We start from the raw sequence: 20,640 nt of genomic DNA on the forward strand, positions 1-20,640 counted from the left end.
ATCTTTTATTACTTATTTTTTTAGCTTATTAATCTTGCTTTGTTAAAAGAACAGAACATACTCAAAAGAGAGAGGCTAACATGATAAGCTGGGAAAAATGACAAAAATCAAACATATGTTTAAGTAGTTTCTATTCAAAAATCCCAAAAATATCTCTCACTGCTTTCTTTTCTGCACATTTATTTGACGGGTATGGAAGGGGATCTGCTGCCTTCAACAAGATGGTTAATCACACAAAGGGAGAAAATGAATGTTTCCTAAAACACTATGCATACACACAAAAATAATAAATTCTTTCATTAACAAATAAATCTTGAGTCTTTAAAAACAATCTATACCTTCTTCTGAAGTTTTTCCACAAATCCAATGGGATTTTTTAGTGCTTCTCTCTGGTGTTTGCCTAAACTTTCAAGGTCTTGGACTGCTTGTGAACGCTGAGCCTCAAGTACAGCAATCGTCTGTAGCAGTCTCTGATAGCTACAGAGACAAAGAAAAATAGCTTACTAAAACTTTCTAATAAGAACAATAAACAAAAGCTGAGTTCAAACCAGGATCTACTAAATCACATGGTCTTTTTAAAGTTACCTAAAAGAGTTTAGTAAAATATGTTACTGAGAATAAATGAGGTCTTCCTGAGTTATGATGTACCTCGTCAGAAAATATCAGAGAAAACAAGGTCTTCTTTTCCCATCTTAAGTGTTGAATTCTCGAACAAGTATTGAAAAAAAAAAAAGCATCATCTTGACTTTCCAGCAATTAAAGTCATTATGAAACTGTTGGATTAAAAATAATAATAAATCATAGGACTTTAACACTAGAAGCCACCAAACTCAATCACTCTGGCATTCTGTTGGAATAAGGGATCTGGTCATTTTTATGACCAGATCTTTCAGGACCCTGACCTACAACGCAACCACGAAAGAAGGTCTCATGGTTCTCCTTTGCTCTCTTATATTCCCATTTTAAAAATTTACTTTCCCATCAAGGAGTCTGTTATAAATTAGCCTGTGCATTTAAGATGGAGAAAATACTTCATTCTTCTTAAGTATTAAGCATTTATAGATAAGACCACAAAGATATTTTTACTTCTCTGTCTGCAAGAATTCACCCATCACAATTAAAACATTCTTACACCCAGACAAATCAACTGCCTCTCCTTATCCTGAAATTTCACGTTTGTGCACACATGTGTGCACACCCTGAACACACACACACACACACACACACGAATACACATGTATTCAGGGCAAAAGTCCCAAGTAGCCAAATACATTTCATGAGAAGAACAAAACGTCACGCCAAGTTTACTTTAATATAAAGTGTTTTGAGTCTTTTGAGTATTAACAAAGCAAAATTACTTGATGACTTCAAATAAATTTTAATATTCCACTAGACTACAAACTCCATAATGGTTAAATAAATCAGTTAACCATTTTGTTTAGCCTATGTGCAGCACACTTCTTAGCATAGATACACAAGAAATATTTTTTGAATGGACAGAACAATGGGTCTGTTTCTGCGCAATCAAAAATATACTGAATAAATGAAAAAATTTTTAAAGTACACTGAATCATCGAAGCTCAGAAGTTTGCAAACTAGCAGAAATAAGATGTAACAATGCAGTTTTGAGAGTCAGAGCCATAGTGCAATCACCACATGCTGCTGTTCTATTATAACTTTTAGTCCACAGCCTAAAGCATGATATTCGGAAGTTTATATTCACTCATCTTTGATGGATCATTTTTAAATTAAGGTAAAAGTGTTAACACTAAATATTAAGACCACTCTCAAGCTAGAAATGCTTTACTTCACAGCTAGAATTCTGAAACGCAAGCTAGGGTTGTACTAAATCAATCCTGAATATGTTAGGATTCCCTAACATTGTTTTGCTTTGCAGAATATGAAGTAGTATGGAAACCTTGCCTCCACTGGCTGTCTCTACTAAACAGGTTCACCCAAAGCTCAATCTAAGCGTGATGACAGTAAGCTGAATGGTAGAAGCTCTTTCTCTGCAGTATTAACTTCCTGAATTTGCTTCCTGCTAGCTGAATATAACCAAGAGTTAGTTTCTATCCCTGTTAAAGGGCTGCACATTTCAAAGTCACTTTAAAAGCAGCTTTAGGGCGGGTATTATGGTGCAGTGGGACAAGTCCTGTCTTGGGATGATCACATTACATACTGGAGTGCCGGTTCAAGTCAGCTTCCACTCCAGCGTCCTACTAATGAATCTCAAAAAGAAGGGGATAATGGCCCAAGTACTTATACCAGCCAACCATACGGGAGATCTGAAGGAAATTTTGGACTCCTGGCTTCAACCTAGCAATCATTCGGGGAATGAACTAACACATGGAGTATCTCTCTCACCTTCCTTTTCGAGTAAATAATGCATCTTTTAAAAACCAAATTTTATTAAACTTTCAACATTCTAATACACACTAAAAATAACTATAAGGACATTAGCTGAGGCTTGCAAAAATTTATATACAGGAAAACAGATGTGTTTTTATTGTCAGGAGCGAGGAAAAAAGTCCTCTACTTGTTAGGATTTCTTAAAGACCCTAAGAATACTCAGCCAAGAAGTTATAACAAAATATTACTGCAAGATTAAATGAACAGCTATGACAACAGAATTATAGAAATTAGACAAATAACAAATACTAATATGAAACATGAAAAAGAGGAAACTGAGTTTGTGGTAAATGGCAACCAATTCTTCATTACTTCTTCACAGCTTTTGCTTTGTAAACTTTTTAAAATTCTTTTTTAAGTTTTGCTATGTTTTACATTGTCCTAAATAAACGGCAATACGTTCCTTATAATAACTTGCAATTAGAAAAGAACAGCATGATTCCCCTATGAAAACAGTTTGATTAAACACACTGAAAAAAAAAGCAAATAATGAGACAAGAATGAATGCATCTCTTTAGCTACTCTAAGAAAAAGGTCAAAGCAAGAACTGAATGCAAATGAAAACAAGAACTCAGGTCAGTATCTACTGCCTTTGCATGTGCATTAGCAGGAAGTGGGATTGGAAGTGGAGCAGCCAGGACTTTAATTGGCAGTCAGAGGATGGCAGTGTCATAAACAGTTGCCCATTCTGTTGTGTAGCAACCCTGGCCCTCATCAATGAAATATAAGACAGTGGTCATGCTTATCATGCTTTCCAGCAATAAACACCTAGACACAAAGCTAATAATCTTTGGAGGAATATATCTTTGTCTTTTGACTCAAAGATAACCCATTTATAATTTTTCCAAAAACAGTAAACAGCTCAGTTTGAAATCATCACACATACAAGAAAGCAAGACAAAAACTTGAAAATCTAAAGGGATTAAGAAACTACAAAAATTTGAGCATTTTTCTTTGAAAATGAAGCAAATAAAAGCATTCTCTACATATGAAAATTAAAACTGAAAGCACATTAGGGGCAAATTTCCTCTTCCAAAAAATAAAGACTAGACAAAACAGATAAAGACAACCAGCAAGTTAAATTTAAGGTCTTAAATCAAAAGCACTAACAAAATTTGGAATGCTTTAAGGTCAAGATCTGTGAGAGGACAGCAACAAGAAAGATAAAATATCCTTTGGGGACCTTTTTGCCCCACAGCAATGTACTGATGCTGAAGGCAAGATTTATAGGCTCAGTATATGCTTTGACTATTTAACTTTGCAGATCAAGGTTGCAATCTAAAGGGCCAGAGCAGTGGTACATGAGGTTGGACCACTGTTTACAATGCCAGCATCCCATATTGGAGCTAGCTTCAGTCCCAGGTGCTCCACTTCCAATCCAACTTCCTGCTAATGCACCGGGTAAGTAGGCAAAGGGCTTAGGCCCTTGTAACTGACTGATGCAGGAGATTATGGAATTCTTGGTTCAGGCATTCGGCCTGGTCAAATCACTGGATGCTGCAACCATGTGGAGTGAACCAGCAGATGAGAGAGAGAGATCTCTGTTACTCTTTCAAGTAAATAAATAAATAACTACTGCTTTTTTCAAAAAAAAAAAAAACATGGATTCTAGGGCCCACCAAGTGTTGAATCTAAGAACCATCCTAGTCTTGACTGGGATCCTGAGGGCTATATCCTGGAGCATAGAAACACAGTAAGTAAACAGCACTCTTACATTGCACTAGAAAATTTCAGTTTGGAACTAATCAATCAGATGCACATAAGCCACCCCATACCTTACATATGAATATATATGGTACAAGACATATTCATGGGCTCGGCAGCGTGGCCTAGTGGCTAAGGTCCTCGCCTTGATCCCATATGGCCGCTGGTTCTAATCCCGGTGGCTCCACTTCCTCTCTAACTCTCCTCCTCTCAGTATATCTGACTTTGTAATAAAAATAAAATAAATCTTTAAAAAAAAAAAAGACATATTCATTACAACACTAATCTAATAACTCAAATGTATACCTAATCATAATGGTATACTATGGTATACGCAGTCAACAGTATACTAAACCACAAGGAAAACTGACAACCCATACCTATTATATTTACACAAATGATATACACAAAGAACACATGTCTCATGATCCAAAACCACAGGAAATTAATTTCATTGTTTAGGGTAACAGATATAAGCTGTTAAAATATTTTAAAACAAGAAATATTTTCTCTAATGTAAAATATTTGTTGTTATCTCTGAGTAGGGCAATAGTAAGGTATAACCGCAATTGTTTACAGAGGACTTGTGGATTACTACCAGTATTTTATTTCTTTACATCAATAGTGGTTAAAAAAAATTGGTTACTTCATTTCATAAACATATTATAATCATATAAAATATTTCATTACACTGATATGCATATTGTACAGAATTTTTCTCAATGAAAAAGTGTATTATATTAAGAAAACCAGATAGCACTTCTCTTTCATAACTTCAGATTACCAAACACTACAGATTCAATTTTTAGTTCTATCAGCAACTAACTACAGAATCTCATTTGAGATCTCAGCTTCTTCAACTTTAGAGAGAAGAATGGGCCATAGAGGTGATTCAAAAAGCTTTTTCCCTAAGAGAAATGCTTTCTCATGGAAAGACATTTGTTCCACACTGGTCATCCTTATTGCATATCAATTCCTGAGTTAAAAATAGATTAAATTTGGGTCCAGCGTGATAACTGGAGGCCAAGGTCCTCATCTTGCACACACCAGGATCCCATATGGGCACCGGTTCTAATCCCGGCAATCCCACTTCCCATCCAGCTCCATGCTTGTGGCCTGGGAAGGCAGTCAGGGACAGCCCAATGCCTTGGGACTCTGCACCTGTGTGGGGGACCTGGAAGAGGCTCCTGGCACGTGGCTTCAGATGGCTCAGCTCTGGCCATTGCAGTCACTTGGGGAGTCAATCATCGGACAGAAGAACTTTCTGTCCCTCCTCCGCTCTCTGTGTATCTGACTTTGCAATAAAAATAAATATAACCTTTTTAAAAACAAGCTAAACTTGTATTACATACAAACTGTGTTTCCTTCATACAGAATCATGTTTAATACCTGTCCATAGCGAGAAAGAATGTCAAGTAACTGTCCTCAGAGAAAGTGGTATTCAAAAAGATTCAAGGGATAAATTTCCCTTACTTTGTTGTCTACTCAAGAAGTATTAATAGATGTCCTCTTACATAGCTTACTTCTCAAAGGAAACAACCAGGAATATGACCCTCTGCCTTAACAGAAGTACTAGCTACTTTTATGGTAATTAGTACACTTTCTTAAAGGAACCAATGTTTAGGTAAGCCTATCCCTTTCGTTTGAAAATTAATATTGTTATTTAATTTCTTATACTGTCATGCTTTACAGAAAGTCATTTTTCTAGATTTTAAAAAATGTAAGATAGTTTTAAAGCTAACTCCTAGTTAATTCTTAGAATCAAAAAAATGACAGAAGATATTCTCAAGCACTTACATCTGCATATTTGCCTTTATCCTTATCACTTTCCTCCAAGGAAAGGTATTTCTCTTCTATTGAAAAACTCAAATACAATAAGAATCTCTCCTCTTCGTAAATCTGATCTGCATTTCCAATAAAAGTAGCCTTTAATTATTTTTTTTGAAGGGCAGAGTTGCAGAGAAAAAGTGAGAGAGGTCTTTCATTCGCTGTTTCACTCCCCCAAATGGCTGCAAGTGGTGGTGGTAAGCCAACCTGAAGTCGAAGCCAGGAGCTTTCCCCACATCAGCTTCATGAGTGCAGGAGCCCAGGGACTTGCGCCATTCTTCATTGTTTTCCCAGGCCGTAAGCTTTAAGTTGGATCCAAAGTGGAACATCTGGGACTTGAACCAGCATTTATATGGGATACCAGCACCACAGGCGGAAGCCTAGCCTATTACACCACAACAGTGTCCCCCTATCTGATTTCCCTTTTTAACAAAAGGAAACACTTCTTGAAAATAGATAAAGTGGGAAGTGTGACACCCACAAAAAATATAGACAATCTTCTAATAAGTTATACAGGACAACTCATTAAAGTAGATAACCCTTTTGTTAATATCTCCAGCAAGCAAAACTCCACTAGCACAAGGAACTTAACAGACACTTGCTGAAAACAACAAATACGGATTAATATAAATTACTTCACATATGGACTTAGATCTTCAAAATACACAGAAAACTATTTTTAAGTGATCTGTTATAAACAGTTCTTAAATTTTTGACAACTCTATCTAATATAACTTACAGTTAAAAACACTTGGGCCCACCACAGTAGTCTTGAGGCTAAAGTCCTCGCCTTGCACGCACCGAGATCCCCTTATGGGCACCAGTTCTAATCCCAGCAGCCTCACTTCCCATCCAGCTCCCTGCTTGGCCTGGAAAAGCAGTCAAGGACGGCCCAAAGCATTGGGACCCTGCACCCGTGTGGGAGACCCAGGTCTCTGGCTCCTGGCTTCGGATTGGCTCAGCTCCAGCCATTGTGGTCACTTGGGGAGTGAACCATCAGATGGAAGCTCTTTCTCTTTGTCTCTCCTCCTCTGTGTATATCTGCCTTTCCAATAAAAACATATAAATCTTTAAAAAAAAAAAAAGTACAGCATCTCATTTTTTAATTTTTATGCATTTCTTTTGTTATTTTTACTGATTTTAAAATCTGAGTTATTGAGACAGACAGAGATCTTCCACCTTCTGGCTCACTCCCCATACAGCAACAAGGGCTGGGACACGCTGAAGCCAGGAGCTTCTTCCACATCTCCCATGTGAAAATAAAGGTCCTAGCACTTAGGCTATCTCTGCCGCTTTCCCAGCTACATTACCAGGGAATTGGACTGTAAGCAGAACAATCAGGATTCAAACCAGCACTCAACTGGGTTCCAGAATCACAGGCCATCGCTTCAGTCATTACTCCAGAACACCAGCCCCCAAATATTTCAATTGTTAACATTTAGTATGTGGAATGACACCTTATAATTTGCTACCACCCTATAAATAGGAATGTTTTATTAATGTTTTAGAGTGTTACAGAATTATTCTTACTACAGGTCATACTTTAAAGGCTCAAGAACGGGCTAGCATACTGGCATAACTAGCAAAGCCACTGCCTATGATGCTGGCATCCCATGTGGCCACGGGTGCATGTCTAGTAGTTTCTCTTCCAATCCAGCTCCCTGCTGACAGTCTGGACAAAACAAGTATTTCCAATTGATGGGCCCTTAACACCCATGGGAGACCTGGATGAAGTCCCTGGCTCCTCTATCTGGCCCAGCCCTGGCCAATGCAGCCAACTGGGGAGTGAACCAGCAGTCACAAGATCACTTAGTCCCTGTCTAACCCCTCCATAAACTCTCCCAAAATAAACAAAAAACCCTCAGGAAAAAAAGAAAAACAAATTTTCAAAGTAAATTCATTGCAAATACCTTTTAATAATAAAAAAAAAACCTACGTAATGGGGCCAGAGTTGTAGTATAGATGTGTTGAGCCACAGCAGGTTAAACCACTGCCTACAATACCCAGTATCCTATTTCAGTGTGCCAGTTCAAATGCCAGCTACCAATTCTGATCCAGCATCCTGCTATTGTATATAGGAAAGCACTGGAAGATGGCCCCAAATGCATGAGCCCCCCCACCCCGACCACCCACGTGAGAGACCTGGATAGAGTTCTAAGCTTCTTGCTTCAGCGTGGCCCAACACGAGCATCTGTGGCCACTTAGGGAACAACCCACAATAGAGGACCTTTCTCTTCTTTCTAACACTGTCTTTCAAATAAATAAATCTTAAGATACATCAAATATCTTTTTAAATCCAAAATGTTGTTGAATGCTAGAATCACTTAAAGATCTTTTTTAACAAACAGTATAACAGAGGTGACTTAGGTGCCACAGAGCAAATCAGTTGTTCTGGGGGGACAGAGGTTAGGCATTTCAGTATTATTAAACATTCAAAATGATTCCAAGGTGTACCTAAGCCTAAAAGGGTCAATGCAATGACCATTTTAATAAAAGTATTCATTCCAAATTGCCAGTATTATTAAAATATTTGCTATTCACAGTTGAGATGAAGGGATAAAATTACTAAATATTAAAGGATAAAGAAAAATTATAAATGCAACATTTTTTAAAATATGAGCTAATTTTTAGAACCATGACAAATCAAGACACAGATTCATGTGCAATGTACAAGAGGTTAATATTTTTGGTAGGCTATGTGGAATAGACCAGTGGAGCATCTCCTACTCATTCTGTGGATCTTTAGCCTGGAAGAACACCTGTTTACGTTTAAATATAAGTACATTTGAGTTAAAGCTTGAGATGCTTTAGTAAGGAAGTGCTGTTATCAGTTCACTTCTTTAAATTTAAACATGCTCCTATGCCTCCTGTTTCTAGCACCAGGCTCCCTTTAATTACATGGATACAGACACACTTTAGACACCACAGAAGAATTCTCTTAGATGGTCTTGTTTAAAAATAAATCAATATGAAAATATACTCAATAAAAAAATTTGTGTGTCTTTGTAAAAAAAAAATCAGCAGTATTTTTGTAGGAATGAAAATTTTTAAAAGCCTATCAATGAAAAGACAAGGACTTGATGGCATCACAGTTTAATTTAATTAAACATTAAGGAACTAACACAATCTTTCTCAAACTCCTCCAAAAATTAAAGAGGGAATACTTTCAACTCATTCTATGAGGCTTGCAGGCAAATCCAGGCAATATCACTATGAAAGAGAATTATCAGCCAACCTTCCTCATGTTTATAGACATAAAAACCCTCAACAAAATACTAGATAAGCAAATCCAACAACACATTTGGATTTATCCCAAGAATGTCAACATGGTTTAACATATGCAAATCTATGTGATACACATTATCATAAGGTAGGACACAAGCCATTTAAACTTCTTACCAGATGCAGAAAAAGCATGACAAAATTCAACATCCTCTAAACACAGTATGTACAGAAGGAAATGTACCTCAATACAATATTTTATATGAAAGCTCCAACATCAGATCCAACAATAAAAAGCTGAAAAGGTTTTCTTCTAAAGTCAACAATAAAACAAAGATGTCCACCCTCAGCCCTGCTGTTCAATCTAATAACAGAATTCCTAGCCAAATCAATTAGAATAGAAAAAGCAAAGGCACTCAACCTGTAAAGAGGTTAACTAAATCTGTGGGCAGAGTACATGATCTTAAGCAAGAAATTCTAGACTTCATCAAACTTAGAACTAGTAAATTCAATACAGGTGCAGGAAATAAAATCAACATTCCAATCCAGCTCTCTGCTAATGCACCTGGGAAGGAACTGGAAGACAGCCTAAGATGGGGCCCTGCCGATAACAGCAGACAGACCTCCAGGCTTGTGGCTTCAGCCCTGTTCAGCCCAAGCAACGGGAACCATTTGGGAGTAAACCTGTGGATAGAGAGGATCTGTCTCTTCCTCTCCTGCAATCATTCCTTTTAAATAAATGAAGTCATAATCATAAATCATAAAAGGCAATTTGCCTTTTAAATAAATGAAATATTCAAAACAAACAAGATAATTGTTATCAATAAGTCAAAAGGCATGTTAGAGAAGGGAAATCCAGCACACCGTTCGTGGAAATATTACTTCAGTCATTACAAAAAACCCCATGAAGACTTCTCATTTTAGTAACATTATCAATTCTACTCCTGAGTACATACATATTGAGGGAAATTAAATTAGTTTGTAAAGAGGTACCTGCACTCACCCACATACTATAACATTTTTAATAGCAATCTAAGTTTCCAACAACTGATAAAATGATAGCATATGTACACAACGAAATACTTTTCAGTTTTGGTTTTTAAAATATTTTAAAGGCAATGATTTACTTACATACACACAGCAGGGAGTGAAGGAAAGGAGAGAAAAACAGAAAGATCTTCCATCCCATCCAACGGTTCACTTACCAAGTAACTTCAATAGCCTGGGCTGGATTCAAACCATTACCTGAATGGGATGACAGTGCCAGAGGCAGCAGCGTAACACACAACTCCAGCTTCCACCACGAAGTTTTCAAAAAGGAAACTAGTCATCTAAGAAACCATGAAAGTCCCCAAGGACACTGTGGTAGTCTGATACACTGCAACACTGCATGATCACACATAAGTTGAACATTTCTAATTTAAAAAGAGAAAATCTGGGTCCAGCACGATAACCCATTAGCTAAAGTCTTCGCCCTGTACATTCTGGATCCCATATGGGCACCAGTTCAGATCCCAGCTGCTCCACTTCCCATCCAGCTTAAGCAGTTGAGGTCAGTCCAAAGCCTTGGGACCCTGTACGCACTTGGGAGGCCCAAAAGAAACTCCTGGCTCCTGGCTTCAGATCAGCTTGGCTCAGCTCAGATGCACCCATTGCGGCTACTTTTAGGAAGTGAACAAACAGATGGAAGATCTTTCTCTCTGTCTCTCCTTCACTCCGTAAATCCGATTTTCCAATAAAACTAAAACAAATCTTTAAAAAAGAAAAAAACTGAAAACCTAAAATTCGCCACAATCAAATTTAGCATTTCCATGACAGAAGCATAAAATATCACAACTGAACTCAAGTGAAAATTCACAATCAAAACACAGGCACTTAAACAATACTGTATAAAATTATCCTTAGGCTATAAGCAGAAACTGCTTGAAAAAGATACATTAATTTCCTATTTAGCCTTGGGTCTCAACTACAAGATATCTCATGTACACACAACTATTCTGAAATCCAAGTATTTTTAATAAAGAATACTCAATATGTATATGAAATCTGAAAAGGCTTCACTCATAGAAACAAAACAGAAGGGTGGTTACCAGGGATAATAAATGAGACTGGAGCAATGGAAGTGTTGGGGGACATGCTGGGTCAAAGGCCATTTTAGTCAAATAGAAGAGTAAGTTCAAGAGGTCTGATGTACGACAGCGAATATAGTCCATAATCACATACACCTGACAAGCACTGACAAATCCTAAGCATTGTCACCTCAAAAAAAAAAAAGTATGTGAGGTAATGCATGTTAAATAGTTCATTTTGGCTGTTCTACAATACATACATACTTGAAAACATGTTGTGCACAACAAACATAACACACACTACTTAATCAACTGAAAACTGATTTTAAAAAGTTATCACGGGGCCACCTGGAAGAGGTTCCTGGTTCCCGGCTTCGGATCGGCGCACATCGGCCAGTTGCAGCTCACTTGGGGAGTGAATCATCGGACAGATCTTCCTCTCTGTCTCTCCTCCTCTCTGTATATCTGGCTGTAAAAAGTTATCATGGGGCCAATAATGATCGATCAATTGGTTAATTCTCTATATGGGCACAGATTCATGTCCCGCCTGCCTGCTTCACATCCCATCCAGCTCTCTGCCTATGTTCTGGAAAAGCAGCAAAGGATGGCCCAAGGCTTTGGGACCCTGCATTTACATGGGAGATCTGGAAGAAGCTCTTAACTCCTGGCTCAAGATCAGCTCAATTCCAGCTTTTGCAGCCATCTGGGAGAATAAAATATTTCTGGAAATCCGCCTTTCAAATAAAAATGAGTAACTTTTAAAAATTAGAGTATTAGGTACTTTCCATATTTCACATAAGAGAAAACTATGCTAAGAAGTCAATACTTACAGAATGTGCCCTATATGTAAATTATGTAAAATGTCTGAGGGGAGCTTGAGCTGTGGTGCAACACGTTAATCCACAGCTTATAACCAGCATCCCATATCAGAGTGTCAGTCTGCAACCTGGCTCCTCTGCTTCCGATCAAGCTCCCTAATGTATCCGGGAAAGCAGCAGAAGAAACGCTAAGTACCTGGGCCCCTGCAACCCAGGTAGGAAACCAGAATAAAGCTCCTGTTTTCTGGTTCAGAGTTGGCTTGACCCAGGCTTATATATGGAGATCTCTGGGGAGTAAACAGAGGATGCAATAATTGTCTCTTCTCACTGTCTCTAATTCTTTCAAATAAATAAATAATCTTTTGTACAAAGTATCTGATAATTGGGCCCAACGCAATAGCCTATCGGCTAAATCCTCACCTTGCAATCACTGGGATCCCATCTGAGCACCAGCTCATGTCCCAGGGTTAGACTTCCATCTAACTCCTTGCCTTTGGCCTGGGAAGGCAGTGGAGCACGGTCCAACACCTTGGGACCCTGTACCCACATGGGAGACCAGGGAGAAGATCCAGGCTCCTAGCTTCAGATCAGATCGGCCCCAGTCGCTGGGGCCACTTGGGCAGTGAACCAGTGGATAGGTCTTTCTATCTCTCCTCTCTGTACATCTGCCATTCCAACAAAAATAAATACACCTCAAAAAAAAAAAAAAAAAAGGCATCGAGATGCTGATAACTTCTTGGTCTTGAGTATTAACCTCAAAAATTGCAATGAAACAAAATACAAAGACAATTCTTTCATGTCCAAAAATATAATCAAAATTGTAATGCCTTGAGAAGCTTGTTTTCATTTGCACTGAGTTATTCTTTCAAATCAAACCACAGAATAAATTTTAAATAAATGTAATAAATGCTCTGACCTTGCTATATCAATAGAAATTCATGGTTCACTGCTATTCTACCTCTTAAATATACATAAACCCACAAACTCTCTTTACAACAAACATTTCAGCTATGAGTAGAGAAGTTTTACTTAGAATATCTAGCTGAGTAAAGACTGAAAAACAAACTGGATCACTTCTCAGGATGTAATGCAACTATGAGGAAAAACGCATAGGTAAAGGGGATTTTTAAAAAGATTCATTTATTTATATTGGAAGTCAGATATACAAAGAGAAGAGAAAGAGAATGATCTTCTGTCCACCGATTCACTCCCCAAGGGTCCACAATGGCTAGAGCTGCACTGATCCGAAGCCAGGAGACAGGAGCTTCTTCAGGGTTTCCCAAGTGGCTGCAGAATCCCAAGGCTTTGAGCCATCCTCCACTGCCTTCCCAGGCCACCAGCAGGGAGCTAGATGGGAAGTAAAGCAGCCAGAACATGAACCTGTGCCCATATGGAATCCCAGCATGTGCACGGTGAGGGCCTTAAACACTAGGCTACTGCGCAGGACCCAAAAGGATTTTTTAAAAATAAAATAAGGGCATGGTGTGATCACTCAATTAGCTAGGAGCTTCCTTTGGCTCTCCCAGGCAGGTGCAGGGACCCAAGGCTTTTAGGCTCAACTGGATGGGAAGCGGGGCCACCTGGATATGAACTGGCGCTGTGATGAAATAGGGGCATCAGTTCATGTCCAAGATGCTCCACTTCCCATAGAGCTCCCTGTTTGTGGCCTGATAAAGCAGTAGCAGATGTCCCAAAGCCTTGGGACCCTTGAGAAATCTGAAAGAAGCTCCTAGTTCCTAGGTTTAGATTAGGTTAGCTCAACCCTGACTGTTGTACCTCTCTGAGAAATGAACCAACAAATGCAATCTTTCTGTCTCTCCTCTGTAAATCTGCCTTTCCAATAATACACCTTTGAAATACATTAAAATAAAAAATAAGTCTTCACTTTTTAGGAAAAAAAAGAAGATATTCCATCAAGGACATTTCTCTGGTCATTTAATCTTCATTATTTACCAAAAATGCTTCCTGGTCCCCTATCAACAAATACAAAGAGTACTATTTCTACTTATTATACTAAAAAGGGTGCATCCCATATACAGACATTTTACCAATACTGAATATCAATTAAAACTTCAAACGTTATTGTGAGTAGGTATTTAGCCTACTTTTAAGCTGCTTACCTCCCATAGGGGAATACTTAGGCTCAATTTCCAGCTCCAAGTCTAAATATCAGCTTCCTGCCAATGCAGACCTAGACGGCAGCAATAATGGGTCCAAGAATTAGGTTCTTGCCCCTGATGTGCAAGAGTTAGAAGACTTAAAAGAACTGGCCTGAGTTCTTGGCTCTGGAAGTTATAGCTCACCTCACTGTGTTCCTTTCAGCAACGCAGAGACCTCGTTCCAAACTGACAGCTTCAGCCCAGCCAGCCCTAGTTCTTGCTGGCATGTGGTGAGTGAGCCAATAGAAACTCACTAACTCTTACATAAATATAAATAACTCTGTTTTTAAAATGTAGAAGCTAGGGGCCCGGCGGGGTAGCCTATTGGCAAAGCCCTCGCCTTGCACATGCAGGGATCCCATATGAGCGCCAGTTCATATACAGGTGGCCCCGCTTCCCATCCAGTTGAGCCTAAAAGCCTTGGGTCCCTGCACCTACCTGGGAGAGCCAAAGGAAGCTCCTGGCTTCAGATCGGCTCAGCTCCAGCCATTGAGGCCGTATTGAGTCAATAAAGACACGGAAATTCTTTCTGTCTCTCCTCCTTTCTGCATATCTGACTTTCCAATAAAAATTTTTAAAAATCTTTGAAAATAAATCTTTAAAAAAGTAGATGCTGGGCCCGGCGGCGTGGCCTAGCGGTTAAAGTCCTCGCCTTGAACGCCCCGGGATCCCATATGGGCGCCGGTTCTAATCCCGGCAGCTCCATTTCCCATCCAGCTCCCTGCATGTGGCCTGGGAAAGCAGTCGAGGACGGCCCAATGCATTGGGACCCTGGACCCGCGTGGGAGACCTGGAAGAGGTTCCTGGTTCCCGGCATTGGACTGGCGCTCACCAGCCAGTTGCGGCTCACTTGGGGAGTGAATCATCGGATGGAAGATCTTCCTCTCTGTCTCTCCTCCTCTCTGTATATCTGACTTTGTAATAAATAAACAAATCTTTAAAAAAAAAAAAGTAGATGCTAGGATCTTTTATGATACATTCTGTAGTCCACTATGAGCACATGGAAATATTAAAGGGCCCTTAACTGAATGCCACAATAACGCAACAGAAAATGAGCAGTTACCAGCACTAATTCCAATATATAGGCCACGTAACACCTTTCTGAACATATAACAAGCCCTATAAAAAGTTATAAATAGTTAATATAAAAATAGTTAATAATAATAAACAAGTTATTTTTCACTGAGCCTGGCATGGTAGCACAGTAAATAAAGCCACATCTGCATCCCACATGAGCAGCAGTGCCAAGCCCCTGCTCCACTTCTGATCCAGCTCCCTACTAATGTGACTCGGAAGGCAGTGGAAGACAGTCCAACTTCTGGACTCCCGCGAATCATGTGGGAGACCTAGATCCAATTCCTGACTCCTGGCTTTAGCCATCCGCTTCACTGGATGTGGCCACTTAAGAGGGTGAATCAGGGGATAGAAGCTCACTCTCTATAGATATGCCTTATCTTTTTTTTAAAAAAAGGGAAATTATTTATTTCTATAGCTCAACTAAGATCTTCTAGTAATACACATACCAATTAGTGACATGGCACTAAAAAAAAAAGTGAATGTACTTAAACACCTACAGATTTCTTCAAGTAAAACTTAACCACAAACTGACTTAGTCACTGAATATTTTTAGCTTATAAAGACACACTCAGGCCCAGGGCATGAGCTCATTGGTTAAATCCTCGCCTTGCACCACTAGGATCCCATATGGGTATTGATTCATGCTCTGGTTGCTCTACTTCACATCCAGCTCCCTGCATGTGACCCGGGGAAGCAGTAAAGAACGGTCCAAAGCCTCGGGACCCTGCACCCATGTGGGAGACCCAAAGAAGCTCCTATGCTCCGATCGGCTCAATTCCAGTCATTGTGGCCACTTGTGGAGTGAATCAATGGATTGAAAATCTATCTCCTTCTCCTTGTAAAATCTGCCTTTCCAATAAAAATAAGTTAATCTTTTAAAGAGACATTCTATGCTGTAAAGGCAGCTAAATCCTATGATTAGAAGAAAAATCGTATGCAAAATTATGCAACTATAGGTGCCTCATACCAAAATATTACATTTATGGGTACCATGTCAAGAATAAGCACAACCTCTTCATCTCACAACTCAAGAAGTTCAAAGACATGAAACGACTTCTTCCTGACTGCCCACCTAAGAGTCAAGACTCATGCTACTGTCTCTCGATTCTATAGCTGAGTGCTCTACCCTCCTTAGCACAATAAAAGAAAACGTTTTCCAATTCTTTATGTCACTTTTATCTTTACAAGAGTAAATTTAATGTATGTTATTATTAAATTATTTCTTGGTTATACAGAAAAAAATCAGTTCAGAAAACATGAAATGTAAAAACAAATGAGGCTCCCCTAACTCCGTAATAAAAAACTTACCACTTTTTTAATCCATTGAAAATAACTTTAATAGGGTATTTTATACTGAAACTCAAGCACAAGGGAATGTTACTTGTTACTATCTAAATTTTTTGTTCTCATGATAAACATCTTAACATACCTAAGAGTAAAATAATTGTTTTGAAAGAACTTTGAACAGATGTATAATAAAGAATTTAAAAACCCCTTCCTTTTACAAATTGCTGACAATTTTTTAAGCATTCCCCAACACCTTTAAAATTATAACAGGTAAAAAGCTAAGAAACTCTGAATATCGAAATGCAGACTTCAAATAAAAATCTATCAAATGCATTAATCGCAGTAAACATACCAAATCTATTTAGCAAACTTACCCAGGAAAGAAGAGTGCAGGGTAGAAGGAAACAGTACTAGTTTCCTAGTTCTCATATAACTTTCAACCACCACTGTATGCAGGTACCTCCTCCTGCAATGCCAGCATTCCATATGGGTACCCGTTTATTTTCCAACTGCACCACTTCCAAAACCCTGAGAAAAGCAGTGGAGGATGTCTTGCATTTGGGCTCTGCAACCTATGTGGGAAACCCTGTTGAAGCTCTAGTCTCTTGGCTTCCCCCGGCCCAGCCCTGACCAATGAGCCATTTGCTGAGTGAGCAAACAGACGCAGATCTGTCTCTCCATCCAATGCTGCCTTACAAAATACATACATAAAATAATAAATTTTTGAAAAGCCCTCATTAATCCTTCAGGCATCTACCTACCATTGCCATGAAGTAATCATGATTCTTTCCCCCAAAAAATCATTGATTTTCTTTAAATACTTAAGCATCGCTATTTCTTATCAATAGTATTACTGAATTCACAGACTCCCAGTATAAGAAATATTCACAAGTTTTATCCTGAAAACAAATTTGGTGCTCTTCTTGGAAGCAAAAGTCATAGTGAAAAATGTCAATCCAATTGTATAATTTGGCTAAAAGTAACTCTATTTTCAGAACCATGAAGTGAATGCCAGGTAATTCGGTAGTTTACCTAAATATATGACAATACTATAATTTACTTGGAAAGAATTTGGTAAAAACACCTCTACATATCAACGCATAACATTATCAGCAATTACCATTTCCTCCTATAAAAACAAGTTTCTATATTCCTTACTTGAAGCTGTATTTCCTATTACTGTGAGGCGTTTTATCAAGATGTGTATTTACTTACAAATTAAATGTTCTAGCTTACATATATTGTGACACATTCCAAACAATAAACAGAAAATGAGAAAAAAAATTATGAATAGTATCTTCTTCCTAATTCTCAGTGAAATGACTCCAACATATTCTAGTATATAAAATTCTCTGCACTTAAATTTTTGCATTTTTTACTTGTAAAATTCACATATTATAAATGTGACATTTTAGTGATTCTCAAGGGTAGTATAGCTCAGTGGCATCTGACACAATCATGTTATATAACCATCACAACAATTTAATTTTGTGACACTTATCATTACCTTAAAAGGAAAACCCTATATCCATTAAGCAATCACCTTTTTTTCTTGTCTTCTCCGAAATCCTTGGAAACCATTAATCTGCTTTCTGCAAGTATAAATGTGCCTATTCTGCTATTTCACATATGTGGTTTCATATACTGTTTTTGCCTTCTGTCAATGATGTGTCCAAGGTTCGTTCCAAACAAAACATTCTGATGATATTAAACAATACATACATTTTACAGAATAACATCTTTAGGTTCTGTTAACAAATGAATTTATATTTCTTATATAGGCATTCAAAAACTACTAAATTCAAAATTATGTATGTGACATATTAACCAGGATAACAGAAATAAAATGCCAACTTTCCTAATAGATGAGGAAAGTTAACAATCACAAAAGTTTCAGTTATTTGCTCAACAATAAGCCACAGCCTAAAAAAAGCCACTGGAACGGGGCTGGAACTCTCCTTAAAAACATTTCAATCATGCTGGCTCTGTAAATAATGTGAAAGTAAAATTTAAGTCAATAAATATTCCAAATTTAAATAGGAATGTTTCAAAAATTTTAAAGATTATTTATATGAATACTATAGTACCTAAAAAATTATTTGTAAGAAATACTACATACAGTTACTTAACTAGGTTCTTTACATATATATGTATTTTCCAAAATTTCTATTAAGACAACATAGTAGAAATCTAAAAAAGGTTATCAGATGCTAGGAACAGTAAGGAAGATTGGGACAGAAGACAGTACCCAGGGTTACAGCTAGACAACAATTTTTAATAACTTCTATAGCAGGTAACAATTTGTCAATCAAAAAGATACATCAAATTTTGATTATAATTCTCTAAAAATCTCACTTCTTATGCTGACATCAAAGCATTAAAAGAGATCCTTCTCTCCAAATAAAATTTAAACCAAATCTGATGCTCTTATATTTTCAGGATCTTCAGCATCTATCACTGCAAGGACAGCATCACAGTGTAGCAAGTAAAGCTGCTGCAATTCCAGCCTCAGTTTCTTTTTAAGATTTTTATTGAAAGGCAGATTTTACAGAGGAGGAGAGACAGAGAAAATCTTTTATATACTTTAAAACAGTGAACAAGAATATTTCATTCAATAAGTGAAGCAGGTTACTTACCGATAGTGCTGATTCTGATTAAAAAACATAATTGTAATTATAGAGATTGATCTCGGAGTAGAGATTTCTTGGCTGCAGCAAACTCAAATCTACTCTAAAGGTTCTTTATGCAGAAACCCAAGTCTATGCAGTAATTCCTTAAAGGATGAGACTGCCAAGCACAGCTCTGCCTAACAAGTACGGTCCCATTTCTATAAGTAATTTATGATATTACAAATAATAAAATACACTAATCATGAATTAGGAAAGGTCTGTTATATAACTACCCTACTTCTAAATTGTCATGGGTAACAAATGAAAAACTGTACGAACTTGTTTTGTAAACTGTAAAGCATAAAATCCACCCTAGGCCTATAGAATTTGTCTCCTTTATAGAAATCACTTTGGTCAACAGTAAAAGTAGAGTCTCAGAAAATCAATACATTTATACACACATACACACAAACACAAATTTTCCCCATGAAATTGTTAATGAAAATACCAAATGCTTTACTAATCAGTAAATAAGCATGTTGCAACAGAACAACATATGGTAACTATTAAATACCATTTGCATTTTCAAAGAAACAAGTTTAATATTAAAACTCATAGCTTTTTTTAAAGATTTATTTATTTTCATTGTAAAGGCAGATTTACAGAGAGGAGGTACAAAGAGAAAAGATCTTCTGTCCACTGGTTCACTCCCCAAGTGGCTGCAATGCCTGGAGCTGCGCTGATCCAAAGCCAGGAGCCTGGAGCTTCTTCCGGGGTCTCATGTGGGTGCAGGGTCCCAAGCATTTGGGCCAGCCTCAACTGTCTTCCCAGGCCACAAACAGGAAGCTGGATGGAAGTGGAGCAGCCAGGACACAAACCGGAGCCCATATGGGATCCTGGTGGTTGCAAGGCGAGGATTGAGCCACTAGGCTATTGCACAGAGCCTGGAAGTATTTTTATTATGCCTTAAAATTAAGGCTCCCAATTTTAGAGTTCCTGAGTAATGTATTTGTGTACCTTCTCTACATGGAGTAATGAAGCAAAACACTTGTTCATTATCTAGAACTTTATTATATCTACTCACTAAAGTTTACATTTAGAAGCAAAGATTCTTAAATTAAGCTGTCCATTGCCTTTCAATTTAAATTGAATTTTGGAAGAGAATTCAAATGTAGTTAATCAAATCATGTTATCTGAGACCTGAAAGCTCTGGACAGGTATATCACGATGCTATTTTGAATGATGACACTTAAATTAAACGCCAGTATCACAGTAAATCATCACAGCTTAGGATAAAATATGTATCATATATATATATTATCAACATATATGAAGGAATAGGAGCCTGCATTGTGGCACAGAATGTAAATTCGCCAGCTATGACGCCAGTATCTTTTGCAGGACCCAGTTCGTGTCTTGGTTGCTTCACTTCCAATTCAGCTCCCTACTAATGGCCTGG

At 37.9% G+C, this 20,640-nt stretch overlaps 1 protein-coding gene across 8 annotated transcripts in view; it reads right to left on the reverse strand.

Annotated features, from left to right (window-relative positions):
* The window catches only part of ZZZ3 (zinc finger ZZ-type containing 3), a 78,604-nt gene that overhangs the window by 15,354 nt on the left and 42,610 nt on the right, over nucleotides 1-20,640 (reverse strand). For all 8 annotated transcript variants that reach the window (XM_058658264.1, XM_058658270.1, XM_058658251.1 and 5 more), the window contains one exon: nucleotides 339-477. In XM_058658264.1, coding sequence (XP_058514247.1) covers nucleotides 339-477 — 139 coding nt within the window. The remainder of the gene's footprint in view (nucleotides 1-338; nucleotides 478-20,640) is intronic.

The sequence above is a fragment of the Ochotona princeps genome, chromosome 2 (assembly GCF_030435755.1).
Source record: "Ochotona princeps isolate mOchPri1 chromosome 2, mOchPri1.hap1, whole genome shotgun sequence".
Lineage (NCBI taxonomy): Eukaryota > Metazoa > Chordata > Mammalia > Lagomorpha > Ochotonidae > Ochotona > Ochotona princeps.